The sequence below is a fragment of the Oncorhynchus mykiss genome, chromosome 18 (genome assembly GCF_013265735.2).
Source record: "Oncorhynchus mykiss isolate Arlee chromosome 18, USDA_OmykA_1.1, whole genome shotgun sequence".
Lineage (NCBI taxonomy): Eukaryota > Metazoa > Chordata > Actinopteri > Salmoniformes > Salmonidae > Oncorhynchus > Oncorhynchus mykiss.
Genome location: NC_048582.1, coordinates 19,900,021 through 19,919,338, shown reverse-complemented (window position 1 = coordinate 19,919,338; position 19,318 = coordinate 19,900,021). Strand labels below are relative to the sequence as shown.

General features: G+C 44.7%; 1 protein-coding gene across 4 annotated transcripts in view; it reads right to left on the bottom strand.

The window, feature by feature from the left end:
• Nucleotides 1-10,736, bottom strand: part of LOC110495772 (vang-like protein 1) — a 45,497-nt gene extending 34,761 nt beyond the window's left edge. The window contains exons 1-2 of one of the 4 annotated variants that reach the window (XM_021571192.2): nt 10,331-10,736; nt 1,575-1,849 (exon numbers count right to left, since the gene is read on the bottom strand). In XM_021571192.2, the coding sequence (XP_021426867.2) occupies nt 1,575-1,645 (71 nt within the window). In that variant the 5' untranslated portion in view covers nt 1,646-1,849; nt 10,331-10,736. The other 3 variants (XM_021571190.2, XM_036952228.1, XM_021571191.2) reach the window with 3 other exon arrangements.
• Between the last annotated feature and the right edge of the window lie 8,582 nt (nt 10,737-19,318).

Below are 19,318 nucleotides of genomic sequence, written 5' to 3'. Positions count from 1 at the left end.
CCAATTTTCCACATGACTGCCTACCAATGTGAGACTCACTAGTCAATGATCATTGGCACGCTCCACAGCCACAGAAGAAGAGCCCCTCTCTGGAGAAGAGAAAGAAGACTCAGAAGTTACCGACGTCACTCAACACCACCATTACAGCGGATGCTGAAAGGCAGGTGATCTTGGTCTGGGAGAATCGTCAATAGGTAGCAAACTACTCTGATGTCCTTAAAAAGACCAAGCGCCACTGTCTACAGAGGCACAGTGGCTTACAATGGGGACTGACTGGGTTCCCTGTGTATAAATCGCGCTAGAGACGACACCACAAAAACAGCAGCACGAGGCAGCGATCCAGAGTCAGTGGGAGAGACGTTTGACACGGTACAGGATCACGCAGCTTGAGCCATGGTAATATCTTGGAAGTTCATTCTCTGGTATCTTTTTAGCTTTAGTTGTGTACCAAGGCCAGACACGGGATCTCAGAGAGGCACACAGCTATGTGTGTATGTGTGTGTATGTGTGTGTGTGTGTGTGTGTGTGTCCATCCATGTCTGGCACAGATGCAATTAGACAATGGCAATCCAAAGCCTCTTCATGCATGGCACCCGTCAGAGTAAAAGGATTATACTTCAGAGGAGACAGGGGGTTTTCAAAGCCAAGCGTTTCTATTTTGTCTATTGAATTAGAGGCCAGCCAGTGGCCTTAGCATAGTGGGAGAGGAGAGAGTGGAAAGGAGTTTGGCAAGGAGGCCCTGTATCGCCTCTCCAATTTGCCATCACTCACTTTCCGCATCCCAAATGGCACACTAAACCTTAAATAGTGCTCTACTTTTGAACAAAGCCCTGTGGGCCCTGGGGGTCCTGGCCAGAAACAGAGAGGCCTCTCCATCCAGTGATACGCCTGCCCAAATTTATCCCAAGGGAGTGGTGGTGACATCACTGGAGAGAGGGAGCGAGGGAAGAGGTCAAGTGGAGATTAACGAGGGCAGCTGCTGGCTTTTCAACACGTCTGCGAGCGAGGGATCGGCGACTGACTGAAGCTGAGTGGGGTCTGACGCGGGAGAGACGAGAGAGCATAGAGAGAAAGAAAAAGAGAGAGAGAGAGATAGAAAGCACACCAGAGGTTTCAGGGGGTCCCACCAGATTCAGTCATAGAGGGATCCTTTCAGCCTGGGTAACTGGTCCCAGAGAGAGAGAGGGAAGGAAGAGGGAGAGAGAGAGAGAGAGGGATGTGCGGGCTGGATAAAGGAGGGGCTGTGTGGAACAGGAGCCCCTTGCTTGTGGCCCTCTGTATCAGCTGAGCCATCAGTCAGGCCTCTTCAGCACCTGTCCCCCTCTCCCTTCCTGAGCCTGTCAGACACTGCTATTCCACTAATGACAGACAAATAACCCCACACTGCCCTGTGGTGGACAGATGGAGGGAGGGGAAAGAGGGGATAGCGACCGAGTGGAATGAAGGAGAGAAAGAGAGGAAACAGAGAGAACAGGGTAGAAAAGGAGGCGAGGAAGAGAGCAATTTATTAGAGGTTTCGTGACCGTCTATCCTTCAAACTAGAGAGGGTATGAACGTGAATAACTTCCTCTTACCCATGTCTGTGGGATCCCCGGGAGCGACCAGAGTAGTACGAGTACCCTGAGTAGGTGGACTCCGTGTCCATGGCGACGAGGTCCTTCCTCCCGGGCAATTGGCCAAGGGCCTCACGGAGGTTGCTGGGCTTTGCCGCAGGCAGATGCAGCGGGAGCTTGTGGGCAGTCTTGTCCGGTGGGAGGCGGAGCTCGCTCAGGAGATTGGCAGAGGCCGCAAGCTGTCGGGTGTCAATCTTGAAAGCAACCCTGGGGATTCCCGACTAGGAAACATCAACCTGGGGAGGAGACAGAGACAGCCAGGTCTGGTCAGAGGACAGAAGTGGTGGTCTGCTATAGCCCAGTTGATACTGAAAGACAAGAATGTGTGTTGCAGATAGATCTGGACAGCTGGGATCTCTGCACATAGCTTCCACTTCACCTTTTCTCTGGAATTAACATTCCAGGAGATAAATATGAGAAAAACACAACCGCTTCACTAAAGCAGCATTTGACATTCCCATTAGGCAGGATGGGGAAATCATTATTTTAATGAAGATTGTGTGGGAGGGATCGCATACACACACACACACACACACCAATTGAAGCTTGACACAGGAGAGATTTGAAACCATTGGACTAGTTTCTGTTGATTCTAATATAAAGGTCAATTGTGAAAGGCTCTTCTTACATCTAACCTCCTTGACAACCCAAACCTACAGTAGTTCACGGAGAGTGTAAGCACTAAGCACACCCACAAACAACAGAACAGCAGCAGACCTAGCTATGAATCCCTCCCTCAACGAAAGAAATCTTCCCACAGACAGACTGGCCTATGAGAAGAGAGATTGAATTGAATGTTGTGCAGAGCATGCAGGTCTACGTCTGGAGCTTCAACAAAACAATGGTCGGATGCAGAGCAACAAACCCATTTCCCTCACCGACCCCGGTCTCACCCCCCCCACCATCTCCAGAGGGAAATCTGGCAGTGACCAGCTCCAGCAGCGAGGCTGCCCCTCTCTCCCAGCATTCCCCTAGCGTGACATCATCACACAGACAAAGTGCTCCAGGTAAAACAGTGTTTGGTTATCACATTATTAAACCAAGAAGCTTTCAGAAGGGAATTGAGACAACCAGCCAACAACACACAAACAGATACCGTAAAATATCCAATTTAGCTTTAGGCCTATATTCTGTGTTTTAGTCTCTAATCTTGGAAACATTCTTTCCCAAGAGGATCAATCTCCCAGAAAAATGCTAAAGGCTGTGTGGATGCAGAGGAGGGCCGTAACTTAAACATCAAGTGGATTTCAATATCAAAGGGAGAATTTTTGTATTTTTTTAACTCCCCACTAATTCCATACCATTAGTTCTACTCCTAGACCCGGCTGAAGACTTCACAGCATTCTCTAGGAGACGCGGGTCTGATAAGAGCGTTTATTGGGTGCCCTTGATTTGACTACATGTACAGGAGGATATGATGTAAGAGTTGTTCTTAAATGACCGAAGGGAAGAGGGAACAGAAGTGAAAAGGGCAGAAACAGACGTAGTGAAACAACAGGGATTACGATTAGGCACATGGCTGAGTAACAACGCCTGGGGAAACAGAGAGAGCCATGTGAGCAGGGAGAGCTGGGGACAGGCGTACGCGCACACACACACACACAACAGGTAAACCATCGAGGAGGTAGACAGAGAGCCTCTAACAGCTGGAGGTAACGGGACAGGAAAGTGAATGGAGCACGCTACATAAAGTCACACGCATCAATGCAATAATTTGGCAGAAGAGCTGATAAGCCAAGCTTGCAACGTACACTTCTCAACAGCGCCAGCATCATTCATCGTACAACACTAAAGGATTCCATTTTGACCTAGAACCATCCAATCACATTTAAAGAAGAATTCAATGAAAATTTAGCATTTCAGAAAGGAGCGTTGACAAAGTGATAACATATGTTGTATTGTAACACAGGTGATAAATAATGTATACGGCACAGGAGGCTGGTGGCATCTTAATTGGGGCGGACAGGCTGGTGCTAGCGATTGGAGCAGAATCAGTGGAATCGTATCAAAAACATGGTTTCCAGGTGTTTGATGCCATTCCATTTGCCCCATTCTGGACATTATAATGAGCCGCCCTCCTCTGGTATACAGCTGGCTTGTATTGGGCCAAAATTGTATTGGGCCAAAATCCCTAGTGAAATCTTCAATGTAAACAAGGAGCTGAAGGAGAGAGGTTACGGTGAACATTGTTTAATTTACGAACATATCCCAGAAACGAGCACACTCACTGGAGTGTACACTTAAAGCTAGCTAACTCCCATGACCCCTTGCAGCAGAGGAAATCCACTCTAACTGACCCAGATCTGTTGTGAAATTAACCAGAGTGCTACAGTCACCACTCTCCGTCTCCTCCACAGTCACCACTCTCCGTCTCCTCCACAGTCACCACTCTCCCTCTCCTCCACAGTCACCACTCTCCCCCTCCTCCACAGTCACCACTCTCCTCCACAGTCACCACTCTCCTCCACAGTCACCACTCTCCTCCACAGTCACCACTCTCCTCCACAGTCACCACTCTCCTCCACAGTCACCACTCTCCTCCACAGTCACCACTCTCCTCCACAGTCACCACTCTCCTCCACAGTCACCACTCTCCTCCACAGTCACCACTCTCCGTCTCCTCCACAGTCACCACTCTCCGTCTCCTCCACAGTCACATCCTGCTGTCCTGACGTGTTTGGAGTTAGCAGTATGCGTGCTCATTCAAACACTTTTGGACTATCACAAGTGTAACAGTTTTGCTTCCGTTCCTCTCCTCGCCCCTACCTGGGCTCGAACCAGGGACCCTCTGCACACCCTCTGCACACACCGACAACTGCCTCCCACAAAGCATCGTTACCTATGGCTCCGTTACCTATGGCCACGGCCCTTGAAGAGCAAAGGAAACAACTACTTCAAGGTCTCAGAGCTAGTGAATGAAACGCTATTAGCACGCACCCCGCTAACTAGCTAGCCGGTTACACAAGAAAAGCGCACTTCTGCACACATTAAACATGTTGATTAACTACCGCAGCAGTCACAAATGAAGCCATGGGAAGTAGAGCGGGGCTCGAACTCTCCCTTGGGGCACTCTCTCTGTTTTCATAACCACATTTGTTCCAGTCGTTTCACTGAAAAGAACTGCTCATCCAAGATACTGCCTCGTGCCATCTTATCTGCCACTTAGAAAGGAAAACTCGAGAAATACTAGAAACTAGTAGCACTTGGGGTGAATGTAAACAGTGACCCATATAGTGTGTGTAAACAGTGACTCATATAGTGTGTGTGTGTGTGTGTGTGTGTGTTTGCACATGGGTATTGAGATAGCTAGTTCTATCAAACAAAGTCTGGATATTTTGACAGCACTCTTGCTGACACACTTTTAAACGTCTGAATCATCGGAGGGAATACTGAACAACATGATGACAAACCTCTCTAAGGCTGTTTTATTCTACGGAAGAGCCAGCTGCCAGCTCAGTCAATGTGCCAGTTCGGCAATCAAAATAGTTCTGGTGCTGCTTTTAGACAGGTAGCACAATTCTGATCTTTTTTTCACTAATTGACCAATCAGATCAGCACTGAAATATTTGATGTGATTGGTCAAAAGACCAGGCAGAAAAATCCAGACTCTGGCCAGGGTAAGGCAGAGCTACAGACACTCTGGCCAGAGTAAGGCAGGGCTACAGACACTCTGGCCAGAGTAAGGCAGGGCTACAGACACTTTGGCCAGAGTAAGGCAGAGGGCCTGGGTTGAGGACTACAGACAGACTATAAACACTCCAACCAGGGTAAAGGTACTGCTACAGGAGCCCAGACAGAGCCCAGACAGAGTCCAGACAGAGCCCAGACAGAGCCCAGACAGAGCCCAGACAGAGCCCAGACAGAGCCCAGACAGAGCCCAGACAGTGCAAATAAGGCTGGTTCTGCAGAGAGCATCACAGAGGAATTTCCATCTCTCCCGTGCTAATCCTTTTAAGAATGAGGGATGAAAGGGATTAACAGGGTGAAAAAGATGGGGTCGAGGTCCCTGCCAGGATGGGGGTCAGAGAGAGAATACCACAATCACCTTGCCAGTCACCACCTGCCCAAAAGCCCAGCTAAGCTGCTTTGTCAACGAATTTGGCCAAACTGGGTTTCAATTGAAGATGTTGGTGACTGAAGGCAGCTTTAAGGGCTGTCTTCAACAGATCTATAAGGGAAACACTAATCTGGTCCCTGGTCTTTACTTAGAGTGGTGCCAGTGGCCGTGCAGCACTAAAGCTGAAGACGCTGTGCCCCCCCCCCCCCCCCCCCCCCCCACACACACACACACACACACACACTACTTAGGGAAGCCGTCAGGTTATCCGCGGCAGCCGAAGCCAGCAGCGTTTGCCTGCCTCTGATTTGGTCTATGGCGGGACAAGCTGGCGTTTGCCTGCCAATGAGAGCCTCCTTGTTAATCTTCCTCCATTCAGCCGCTCTCTTCCTGTTTACACTGGATAAACATCCTCTCACTATGAAGGACCACACCCTCAGAGAGCCAAGGGAGACAGAGGCATGAGGACTGATCTGCAAGGTAGAGAAACACACACACGCACGACTCTGGGATTCATGCTTGAGGAACTGTGGGAGTGTAAATACCCTTGAGTGAAACGCACAAGATGACAAACATGCGGTAGCACACCATCAGAGCAAAGAAACAAGAAAATAACCATCTAACCAGTCAGCTCACTAACAAAGCTGCATCAAGTGCCTGCTAACCAAACCCAGACAGACCCTCAAGGCCCCCCCCCCCCCCCGGCACATCCTTCCTCCTCCAGAGCAGGCTGTCGTAACGGTCTGGTGATAACAGAGCAAACAAAACGACAACAGATCAACGCAGGAACGGTGACGTCCTGTAGCTCATTCTTTGTGAAAAAAAAACAAACATTTTTATTGCCTTTTTCATCCTTACGGTAAAAGGTAGTTTGTTCATTCACGGTTTCCACAGCGACAGTGAGTCCACAGATTGGTCTTGTAATTCCAACCAAGCTTCCGGCGCCAAAGACGGTAATCTAATCCCACTGTATATGACAGCCTAATTTACAGATCCTTCACTACTCACAGCCTTTAATAGGAGATGGGACTCTCTCCCAAACTGGGGAAGAGAAACTAGACGACTGTACTTTCCCAAAAAGACAGCTTAATTCTCTCTAGTGACCGAGTCTAAGCACAAAGCTCTGCCAACCGGGGAAGGTATTCAGGAACAAAGGGGAGCCCTGACTGAAGCCGTCTCCTGCTAGCCTGTGACCAGGAAGTACAGCTGTGCGGTGTGCCTGACAGAGCCCCTCCCACACCTCACCACAACATAAGCAAAGGGCCTATTAAAAGCTCATCATCATTACCAGCCAATGATATGTCCGACCTTCATTAGCCAAAGATAGTCTCTAACCCATCTCCTCTGACAGAGTGAATAGGACAGTCGTTGCACTGGCCTGGTATTCCAGCTAGGCCATACGTATCAGAGGCAAACAGCTCTGTTGTGGTGGTGCGGATGTGAGGAACTAAGACCTTTTAGCTGAGACACAGAGAGGAGCGTTCCAATCACTGGAGGACAAAAGGACAACACTGACATTTGTCCAAGCAGCTCCCAACGAGGCACGCCCTTCCTGTCCTGTTTGTGTTTTTCCCACATGAAACAATATTAATTGAGTATGCATGTACATATGCATACCGCTACACACACACACATCCCCTCATACTTCTCACTGTAAAAATCTACTTGGACTCTATTAACTACAAGCTAACACAAGCGGAACGAAAGACAAGCTGAACACGGGAGAGACTTATTCAGTTAAAAGGTAACAACGTGATTCATCTGAGACGCCGGAGGGGAGTCGACCGAGGGAAGAAACACGAGTCAGCGACTAAATGTGTTCTTTGGAATCACATGGTCATCGAGATGCTGTCCATGGAGCGTATGAACCCATTAATTGCATCAACATTCCAGAATGTCCCCCTCTCCCCCGGCCATTCATTAGTGTCAGAGATGCAGAGAAACAAATCGCAAAAAATGAAACCCTATTCCCTTTACAGTGCACTACCTTTGACCAGGACACATACGGCTCTGGTCAAACGTAGTGGGCTATATAGGGAATACAGCATCCTATGTGCCCTGGTCAAAAGTATTGCACTATAAAGGGAAGAGGGTGCCATTTGGGACTCACAAGAGAGGCAGACACCACAGGTTATTAAGGCGGAGCTTAGACAGGCTGCTCTACTCTGATATTTTTTCTTCACTAATTGGTCTTTCGACCAATCAGACCAGCTCTGAAAAAGATCTCATGTGAAACGAACTGATGCGATTGGTCAAAATACCAATCTGTCTGGTAAAAAAAATATCCTAATTGGGCTGCCTGTCTAAACACAGCCTTAGAGCCAAGAGAGACAGCTCTCATAGTACATGAGGAGCATAATAATTAAGCTGTGATTTCTCTATTCAAAATGATAAACTCAAAAACAGGAGGAGGCACTGCGTAATAAATACCTCGTTTCCAAGGTGTAGCCTGTTACTGTAATGTTGCAGCAGTGTTACAGTCCGTGTTACAGCACTTTGGCTTCCAAACATACCGGATTAATGGATTAAAATAAGATAAGATGAAGAACCCCCTTCTTGCTGTTGTATGTACTTTGAATGTTGCACATTATCTAAGATTACGGCAAAAGATGTCCTCTTGGACTTTTTCCAGGATGCAGCTCTGTCTCTCTGTACTTCTGTAGCAGAGCTGAGGCACTTGATTGGTGACTACTCCTTCCACCTGGTTTGCCGTCACATCTCTCTTGATCGCCGACACAAAGACCACAATGCTACACCTAAAGCTCTCACAGGGGCAGCATCCCTCCCCATCCATGTTGACGATCACTCACACGCTGTCACTCACGAGGAGCTTATGACAGTTATCGGCTTTCGAATATTCTCTTTGCCGACGTGAAGAGACGCACAAACGAAAACCATTTAGCCTACCAGAATGGAGAGCGCTGCAGGAGGAGGACTTGTTCAAATCCCACAAGGAAACGACCTATAAATCACACTTCTCTGATGTTAGGCTCGGTGTACAGATAAAATATATGATAATGGATCTGTGAATTATTCATGGTCAGACAGGAAGATATATCCATCTTCACAAGTGAGTGTGTTTCTCTTGTCTGAGACAAGTCAGTCATGTTTCACAACACAAAGGGAGTTTCATTGTTCAGCGTTTCCTAAGCACTACCACCAACCAACCATCCTGGTTCTTACTGCAACTAGGGGTGGGGGAGTCGAGACTGCTAGTCTGTACAATGCTCATAGCCGTGGAGTTTCAATAGAGCTGTATATTGGAGTCAACTCTATACTGAACATCTAGAGAATTTAGGTAGGTTAGCTACATCTTATTCGCACAGTCTGCAAATGATCAAACACTGAGAAAATGTTTGGGTTTGTTTATTCAACACAGATATACCATCTACTGTGGTTTGTCATGGTCTGTTCAGCTGAATTACCATACCGGTCTGTTGTATGTTTTGGGATTTTCAGGTCTGGGTGACACTCAATGGCACTACTATGTAACATATTCCAAGTTCCGCATAGTTTAGAAGGCCCAAATGAAATGTTGGATTATTATGAATCTGTTCATTTATACAACACTGTCTTGAACAATGTTTCAACAAAATCCTACCTCATTGGCGAGAAGTTCTTAAAATGGCCAGACTACATTCAGAATACAAAACACAGACAGTCCAGAAGGTTCAGGTAGCACTTTACATTACATTGTTACACCTTCACTAGCCTGGCTAACACCAAGCATGTGGTGAAGGCAAATCATGGGAATTCTACCAAATTTATTCCGTACTCTTAACAAATGCAAAGTGCTAGTTTTCGGATTGGACTGTCATTTTCATACAACAGCATATTCAGACTGTAGTAGAGCTATACAGCTGTTTCTCTGCCCGATCCTACCTGTAAACCCAAATGGCAGACTTCCATAGGAAACTCCCTGGTCTCTGCAAGGCCTCCCGAGCCCTGCCCAGACAGATGGTTCAACAACCAACATATTCACAAACACTAAGGAGCAAGCTAATGTTTAAGGAGAACGGTCTATGATATGAAACTGTCTGCACGAGCGTGAATGATATCAATGAGCCATTGTGCAACATTGTTTCTGGAGGCGCAACGCTGTCGCTGATGGTAACAAGGTGGCCAGACTGAACTACAAACGAATTCGGTCAACCGTGTGCAGAAAGTGGTTCAAAGTTAAGTCTGAAAGTGTGTTTGAGACTTTTGAGTTATATTATTATTGAATCAATTGAATTGAAAAACAAGCGATTGTTGTCATTCTAGGTGTAACGCTTTAGAAAACATTAACTCCTGCTTTACATGACTTTCAAGGGTTAACTCTACACCCTACATTGGCTGACTGCAGTCCTTTAGATTGAGGGAATTCTAAATCACCTTTTCTCTCCACATGTAGCCTACAGCTCATGTAGCGTATTAGAAAACACAAACGGTTACTCGTAGGTTGTACTAATACAATGTAGGCCTGTCTACCTGTAAACAACAACAAAAAAAAATTCCACCTTAGAAAAATAATTAGTAGTGTAGCTTACATCAAGCAGGAACAAGCCAACCAAACTCCCAATTTACATCGGGCTCAATCGCACTCTTAAAATACACGAACAACTACTCAACGTGGGACGCAGACGTTGGAATTCTGACTGTTTCGCGCAGGGCTACTCACCTTCACTGGAGGTAAACCATTCCAAGAAGAGATTTCATCCAGAAATGTAAATTGCATATTTCTCCCTTCGAGCACACGGTACAGTCGGGAACCAGCCCGGGTTCAAGCCGTTGTACAGGGGGCAGCACTTACATGATGAGAGAAAGGGAAATGTGTAGTGCGACAATGGTGCGCTAGGGGGGAATGGTGGTGGCTGTGAACTGTCAAGTGATTACAGTAGGCTGTACAATGCAAATATAGTCAAATAGGATAAAACCGCAGCACCAAATGACTTAGCAAAATCTTATTCACTTGTCTGACAAGTAGGCTTCAGGTGTTTGCAATTTATTTCTGAGTCAGAGTCCAGTTCACATCCACATTTCAAACCTTCAGTGAGTGTCAGGAACACCCGCAGCTCGGCTCTGTTAGGTGGATTTGTCACAAGTGGCTGAAGTGGGAAAAGTGACAGGAGAGTGCAAATAGCTTAGGGTTTGGTGCCATAGAAACCAGGCAAAGTAAAACAACATTCTGCCTCCGGTGGATGTTTTCAGTGAGGTGCACATTAAATGCAATGTATTTTTATAAGCAGTAGCGGATTTAGGCATTGGCGGCATCTTTCCGGGCACGGGGCGCCCGCACAAAAATAATAATAAATAAATATTCCGAATGGTGACATTTGCGCGATCGGTTTTCTATCGCACATTTGCACGTCCCGTCAATGATTTCATGTCACGGCCTGGGACTGTGGGTCAATTAACCTTGCCGGAGTGGTCGCCTTGATTCTAGTTTGTGAGCTAGGCAGGCTACTGCATGGGAAGGTCTCCCACTCAGAAGTATGAGACGGTGTGGTGGCGGTGGCATGTTGACCTCAGGTCTCCCCACTGGAAGCCCGAGGTAGGGGGAGCGGGGGGATCAGATAGCCCACCTATAACTTTGTACAGTACTGCAATTAGTTGTGCAATTTAGTTTGTGTGTTTCTTGTTTAAAGTGCAATAGTGTAATAATCAGGTTCTCTTCTTTAGAAGTGTGTTATTTTATTTGTGTGATAAAGGATTTGTGCAATTTAGTTTTATTTGTGTTTTTTTGTTAGTAAATGGGTAATAGTTTAATAATTAAATTCTCTTTTTTACTTGTATTTATATACTGCAATATGTTTCTATTTGTCTTTTACTTTTTTTATATTTATGAGTCTTATTTTTGTATATATATTTATATAGTTTTAAATGTTTTGATTATTTATTTGTGCTGCTCCAAATGTCTAAATAAAAATGACAGTGCAGAATGGTGCTTTTTTTTTATGGGGGGCGCTGAAGTTGGGGGGGGGTCCAGGGAGTCATGCAAGCTAGAACCGCCACTGCTTTTAAGTCATATATGCACTTAGCCTAACTGTGATTTATTAATCTGAATATGAACATTCAAATCAAATTTTATTGGTCACATTCACATGGTTAGCAGATATTGCCAGTGTAGCGAAATGCTTGTGCGTCTAGTTCCGACAGTGCAGCAATATCTAAAAAGTAACATCTAACAATTCCACAACAGATAGCTAATACTCCCAAATGTAAGTAAATGAATGGAATAAGAATATATAAATATATGGATGAGCAATGACAGAGCGGCATAGTTAGTATAGAATACAGTATATAAATATGAGATGAGTAATGCAAGATATGTAAACATTAAAGTGGCATTATTAAAGTGACTAGTGTTCCATTTATTAAAGTGGCCAATGATTTCAAGTCTAAGTAGGCAGCAGCTTCTCTGTGCTAGTGATGGCTGTTTCACAGTCTGATGGCCTTGAGATAAGAAGCTGTTTTTCAGTCTCTCAGTCCCTGCTTTGATGCACCTGTACTGACCTCGCCTTCTGGATGGTAGCGGGGTGAACAGGCAGTGGCTCGGGTGGATGTTGTCCTCAATTATCTTTTTGGCCTTCCTGGGACATAGGGTGCTGTAGGTGTCCTGGAGGGCAGGTAGTTTGCCCCCGGTGATGCGTTGTGCAGACCGCGCCACCCTCTGGAGAGCCCTGTGGTTGTGGGCGGTGCATTCACCAGGCTTATCCCATTATATAGATTCTAGAATAATGAAATGTATCCTGTAAAATAAAGTGCCATCCTCTTGCTTGAGTACTATTATGGTTTATCTCATTGCAACATGAACAAAGCAGATGAGTGATTAGCATCCTGTTTTATCAGTGCAGTCCATCGGACCTTAGAGAGATATTGCAGGGTGTAATGAACACTCAAGTTCTAGATTCATGAGCAGTGCGCAACGTGTTTATTTCGCCTTCGCAGAAGGTAGGAATCGTGGTCACGGGCAGGCAATGGTCATACACAGGTAGGCAAACAGGCAGGTGAATCAAAACCAGGACTGAAGGCTATAACTGGTTCTCACAAACGAGCTAAGAAAAGGCTTAGTAGAGTCAAAATGAACAATACCTCACAAAGGCACAAATAGAATGAACTGAACTAAATAAGGAGCTGATGAGACCAGGTGAGTAACTAACACAGGTGAAATCAATGAACAAAAATGAAAGACAGGGCTACGTTCAAGAACACAAAGAAACAGAACACAAGGTTGACTCAGAAAATAAATACAGAACCTTACACAGGGTGCTTGGTTCCAGTCAGTCAAAGACAACAAAGAGCTCAGTGAAGCCTTAGCACTGGCTCTTAAAGGTGGAATGTAAATAATGTTTTGTTTTTTTCCCCCTCAGACCTCCAGAGCCTCTATCTATGCCAGTCCAGGTCAGATGATGTCAATGATGTGTCAGTCTGCAAAATACCCTCAGAGCACCTCATTGGCAAGGAGTCTGCTCTGAAGACCAATCGATTCTCAACTGTTTCACCTCTCCCCCACCCAGATGCGTGGAACAGGAAATACTAGGAACTGTTCCAAATGGGTTTAGTGTGTTATTCCTTTATAATACAAATATTTAAAAAAATCTAACACAACAAAGCTGCTGGGCAGGGAGATGACATCATGTGATGACAGCATGTGTATTTTGGCCTCTTCAGCACCCCCACCTCCAAAAATACCTCCTCCCCTCAGCAGAGAATAAAGGTCATGACCAGGACATGACCCCCTGACCCTTCATTTCTGTCCCTCCCCACTGAGGGCCATGCAAACACAGAGGCTGGGGAAAGGAGGTTTAACTGACAAGTACATAATGTCATTCTAAGGTTCAATTTTCCACTTTTCCAACCTCACGGTTGATAAAAGTGGATCATCAGGGTTATTTACATGTATGTTGACATACAAGGCAAGGCGGCATAAGACTACCAATAGGCTCCTAAAACTCACTCATCACACAGTTACATCATTTAGCAGACAGTCTTATCCAGAGCAATTTACAGGAGAAATCATGGTTAAGTGCCCTGCTCAAGAGTACAGACAGATTTTTCACCTAGTTGGTTCTGGGATTTAAACCAGCGACCTATCAGTTATTGGACCAAAGATCGTAACCACTAGGCTACCTGCCGCATATTAGTCAAGGTCAATCCCTGAGACTATATGACATGTATGGTCAATAGCCTGGACACCTCATTGTAACAGAACATTAAATTGAGCATTGGGTTTTCTCAGATTTTAAGGTTAGTGCGCCCCGCTCTGGCCATATAAGAGTAGTACAGTTTCATTACAGTATAACGTGCAGCACTGCACAAGCTGTTGTGCTATTGTGAATTGCCATTGGGATACCGAGACCACGTTATGTTGTTGTTTTTCAAATATATTGGGGTTTGAGATAATGTTTTCGTTTTATGCTGGCAAGGATGGATAAATAACATGACCTTTACAATTGAATAGTTTGTTTTACTTTAGTTTTACACTGATAATCAACATATTTTTTGTGTCATATTTTGCAATGTTTTTGAATTAAAAAAAATACTCCTACAGACCATCTTCAGCTAATTCGAAACACTGGCTAACAGCAACAAGAACAAGCTATATTGGCTATTTATTATCATTGCAAGTTTGCAAAACAACATTTTCTTGATGTTCTCAAGTAAGCATTACTTCATTAAATAGGACAGCACAAGTTGACAAAAGAGACCCGTCCCCTCACCAATCAATAATTTTGAGTGAAAGCAGTGAATCTGATTAGACAGTTCTATGGGTGTGCGAGGCAAGCTCTCGCATTTAACTAGGCACGCGTGTGGTGTGAGTCACAGCACTCACTATCAGATTTTGCTTTTATTCATGAAGGTAAGCGTCGCGTGCAGATGGTCTCTATTGAGCATGCAAGGTGGGCCCATGAGATCATTAAATTTAGTGTCCGGAAGATGGATGGATCCCTCCCCGAAGACACACAGTTTATGAGTTTAGGGATTTTGGTAAAAAGAAAAAAGAGAAATGAAAGCATGTAAAATGAAGACGAAGTGAAAAGAGATGCATCTTATGAGACCACACACATACACACACACACACACATCAACAAGGATGTTATTTGGGCTGACTTGGATTCTCCAAATCGTCTTTTACCTAAATGAGATATTCTTACTGCAATTTCATTCAGTGTGTGTGACAAATTATTTGTATTTGCGTATTTTGAATTTAGTTTGCCTGCTGAACCATCAAAACGTGAAAAATGGTTGTGCTCCTTTTTTATTGGTCTGGGCATGTGTGCGGGCAAGAGCAAGAAAAATTATAATGAGATACATCTATGCTTTTCAAGTTTTTTTTTCTCTCGTTTTTCGATCCTCCATGTCATTTTAGATTGAACATTTCACATTTCTATTTCAAAGGCCTCATATGCACCACCAGGACTGAAAAAGCTTTATTCGTGGTCAGAAATAATCAAAGTATTGTTTATCCTTTTAAAGCTGGAAACATCAAATACACAACAATTGGAAAACAAATCGTAAACAAATTCAAAGCTCATGAATGTGGCATATTAACGTGCCAGATTGGGACGTGTAGTATTGGATAATGTATGCATTGCACACACGCCTTATGACATGTCCACTGTACAGATGGTAGGAGCGTGAGTCTGAATGACAGCGGGACCATCCAGGGCTGCTGACGCATTGTGAGGTCCGCGACGCCTTCAATACCCAGAGTTAATGAGAACAGACTGACTCGCTTTTTTTTCACCCTCCCCGTTTCCATTCATCTCTTCCCGTGTCTCTCCTCCTCCTCTCCTCTACGCCTCTCTGCCCGTTTCCATCTGTTTGGAGACAAAGGGCCACGAGCCAGCTCGAGCCCTGGGACCCTGCTGGTGAAGTGCGCAGGGATAATGCGTCCCATCCCGTGGGTCGCATTTCAACACATGGACCTGCCTTTGTCCTGCTGTGTGCTGCTCGCTGCTTAAAAGGACCCACACACACTTCACAACACACACCTCTGATGGGGATGGTCGAGAAGAGGAAAGGAGGAAGCAGGAGTGGAGGAGAGGATGGGGGGGGTGCCTTGAACATTGATAATTGTTACAATATCCAGAGTGGAGAGAAAAAAGGTAAAGGATAAAAAAACAGAGGTACAAAACCCTCAAATGCTGTTCCTCTATTCCTCACACAGGGAACATATGGCTGTTTGTTGTCATATTTTTTTGTCCCTAGCAAATTCACACAAAGCTATCAAGCCCCTTAGAATGAAAGAATGTGTGTGTCTTCTACTCCAGGCTTTAAAGGAGTCTACCTGAATGATGAACGGGAGAGGACGGCCAAATGTTGATAATGGTCATAGTCATCCCAGGCCGTCTGCACACTTCCTGACATATGGTCACTTGTAGGCCTCCGCCATGACATAATCCACAGTGAAAAGGGGGAAGCAATAGGGCTCTTTCTCACACACAAACACATATGCACCGGTCACACTCGCAGTCTGTTCACTGCCCACAGCGGTTTGGGCCGTGGCTGTCTGTCTGCCTGTCTGTTGGGTTCTCCCCTCATGAGTTTGTAAAGAATAAATTGAAGGGGGCCGATGGCGGTGCAACAGAACCTTTTGGGATGGGGAAGGGAACACAAATGGTCTTACAGTTTATGCAAGTACAGATGGACTGTCTACTTAATAAGCTTGAACAGGAGTCTGAGGCTAAGGTTGGCCAGAATGATGCTGGTTGGTTTACTATCTGGGGTTGAAGAGAATATATTCACTATGTGAAATATCTCTGTTGGGAGACTATGGCAATCTAAAGCATGTATAGTATGAAATACTCTCCATTGTACAAGGGCCAATCCAAATTGAACACAGTATGTTGAATTAAATACCATTTAGAAAATGTTAATGTTGCTAAAGAAACAACAAGAGGGATTCATTCAAGTAACTGTTTAATAGTCTACCAGCAATTGAATTAGTAATCCAAGGAAGGCTGGTTTATATGAGGTCAAATGTAGGAGAAAGCAATTAGAGAAATGATAAAGGGCCAATTGTATAAGAAGCTTTGACTGACTGACAGACAGACATACTGTATTCGAAGGACATCTTTCTGCAAGTATAGAGCCTTTCTGATTACAAGACTAGGAGAGACCTTGGACATGACAAAAACCCATTTCCCTCACTTCTCCTCAGATAAAGAGATACGAAGCAAGGCCCCACCACCCCTTATTACAGCAGCCACCTGAGGATAGTGACAAGGACGTGGATGAGGAGGAGGAAGAAGAGGAGGAAGAGGAGGAGATGTTGGAGGAGGAAGTGAGGCATGATGGGAAGGGACCAGGCTGTTTTATTTCTCTGTCTCAAAGGTTCACGATCCCAGTATACAGTGTGGTGCTTTACGTCAAGTTGCCCATGTAAAGGGCCTTTGGGAAGATGTCAATTGCATACTCCTGGCATCCTTTCTCCTCTTTCCTCGTCTCCTTCTCAAAAGCCATTGGAGGAGAAGGTCTTCCAGAAGGAGATGAGAGAGGATGTTAGGAGGTATGGAATTGAGATCTTCCCTTTGACATGTCCCTTGGTTCCATAGATGCCCTGAGAGAGAGATCATAGGGTTTATGGGTCATCAGTACATGTGACACACCTGCTCTAAACCAATTTGGAGATGCCTCCAACCATTCATGAATGAGCCTATGCAGGTTATTAATGAGTCTGCCATGGTGTTGTAGGAGCCATTTTGGCCTTCTTATGTGCTCATTTCATGTGATGTGTATATGTTGTCTGTACAGGGATGTTGTTGTTTTGTACACTAGGGGCATTCTCACATTGGGGTTATGTGGTCACTGGTCACATGGTACAAAGGTAACGAGGAAGTGTTAACACAAGTGAGAGGAGAAAGGATAATGTTCTTACCATCAGAGGAAAATGCTTATGGAATACACTTCATATGTATTGGAACTCTGTAAAATGGGCAATAAATGTGAACAATAAATCAGAACATGACACAATCAAAGGGGGTATACCTATGAGTTCTCAATTGAATGTATGGACCACAGCTGGATCAATGAACTCCAATCCCAACGCTCTGTTTTAACGTTAAGAAACAGTAATAATTCTCGCTTGCAATACATAACTTTCACATCAGGGAGAAATAATATTTCAAATACGCAGTTTAGAAAGTTGCACAGCCCCAGCCAAGGTAGGAAACTTCCTCCCCATTTATGCTCCATTGCAGACATTCGAAGCAAAAATTGGAGGGCTGGAAGTGTGGTCGGGTGCAAGTTTCCTAAACTGCATACAGTAAGTGTATATTTTGTAATTGAAAATTATTTCTCGCTTACATAAAAGTTTTGTTTAAAATGTTTCCGAAACTGTACAGCGTGCCAGTGGTATTCGCGTTTAGACAGAGCATTTAGGACGCGCTTGAGCGTCTGGACATGTTCGTCACAAGGCTGAAGTGGACGTCCGTCCAGTGGTTGGTTCAATGTAATGTAATATAATTGGGGTAATGAATAAGGGCTAGGCCTACATATAATTTCTCTGCTTTAGTTTATTGTGAATTAATAATCTTCTGAAGGCAGAAAACATCTCTAATCTTAAAGGTGTTCATAATGCAAGTAAATCATATAGCATCGAAATTATGTAAGGTGCCCACTGACTTGCACAAAATTCTCCATTCGTTTTCACCTCGTCACTGTTAATAATATTGGCCAAAGAGATCCCCCCGCTCACCTCAACGAATTATTCTCGTACAAATCGCCTAGGGTTTGTCGACATACATATTTAATGTTCATATCACAGATATTTATTTACTTTTGTATATTCCTTTATTCGTTTGTTTAGTACTTATTATCCGATTTAAGCGCAAAAATACCACGTGCAAATGTTGCGCCTGACCTAACCTAAATAATGTAATTGCGCTAGCTTAAGCTAATGCATTGGCCTACATTATTAGACCACAATCCTTAGCAGAATTGATGGCAATACATCAGAAATAAATGCAAAGATTTGGATCCTTGCTAATATTTGGCAATATTACATGAATGTGCTTGCTCGCTCATAAATTTCCATTTCTCCTCCATCCCCTCTCCCTCTCTCTTTCCCACGGGAGGTGCCAGACGGCCAGTAATTTGGTTGTCTTGGCTCGTCTGGAGTAACACCTGCCCCCTCTCTGGGGAGAGCGCCTTTCAGCCAGGAGCTAGCGAGGAGCAGCACAAAATACATGCACAGGAGAGAAAAAAAAATCACATATAGGCTATGCTCTCTTTGCTTGCTTGACCACTACCTACATCGTGTGTGTGTAAACAGTTTCAAAACAGCGGGATATAGGCTCACACCGACGTCATTTAATAATACTGTATATGCCTATCATTCGAATTTGGGGGGGGTGAAAGATATAGAGGCCTGTCAATCAAGATAATTTCGGAAGTGTAATAGGCTAGGCTACCATCGTGCTTTTCCTCCAGGATGACAGCTGCTGTTTAAATATTGAAATATTTTTTTTTTTATCAAGGCCACTGCACTGTCCATTTCATTCATATTACTCCAATCATTATGCAAGGGATTTTCCCCCCTGAGCAACTGGCCGACTAATTTCAACATTGTGTGACTATTTTTGGAAAGGAGATTCCCAAGTAATTATTCTCAGTTTTAGTCTCAATAAAATGTCAATTAAAACAGAAAAGTCTCAATACCATG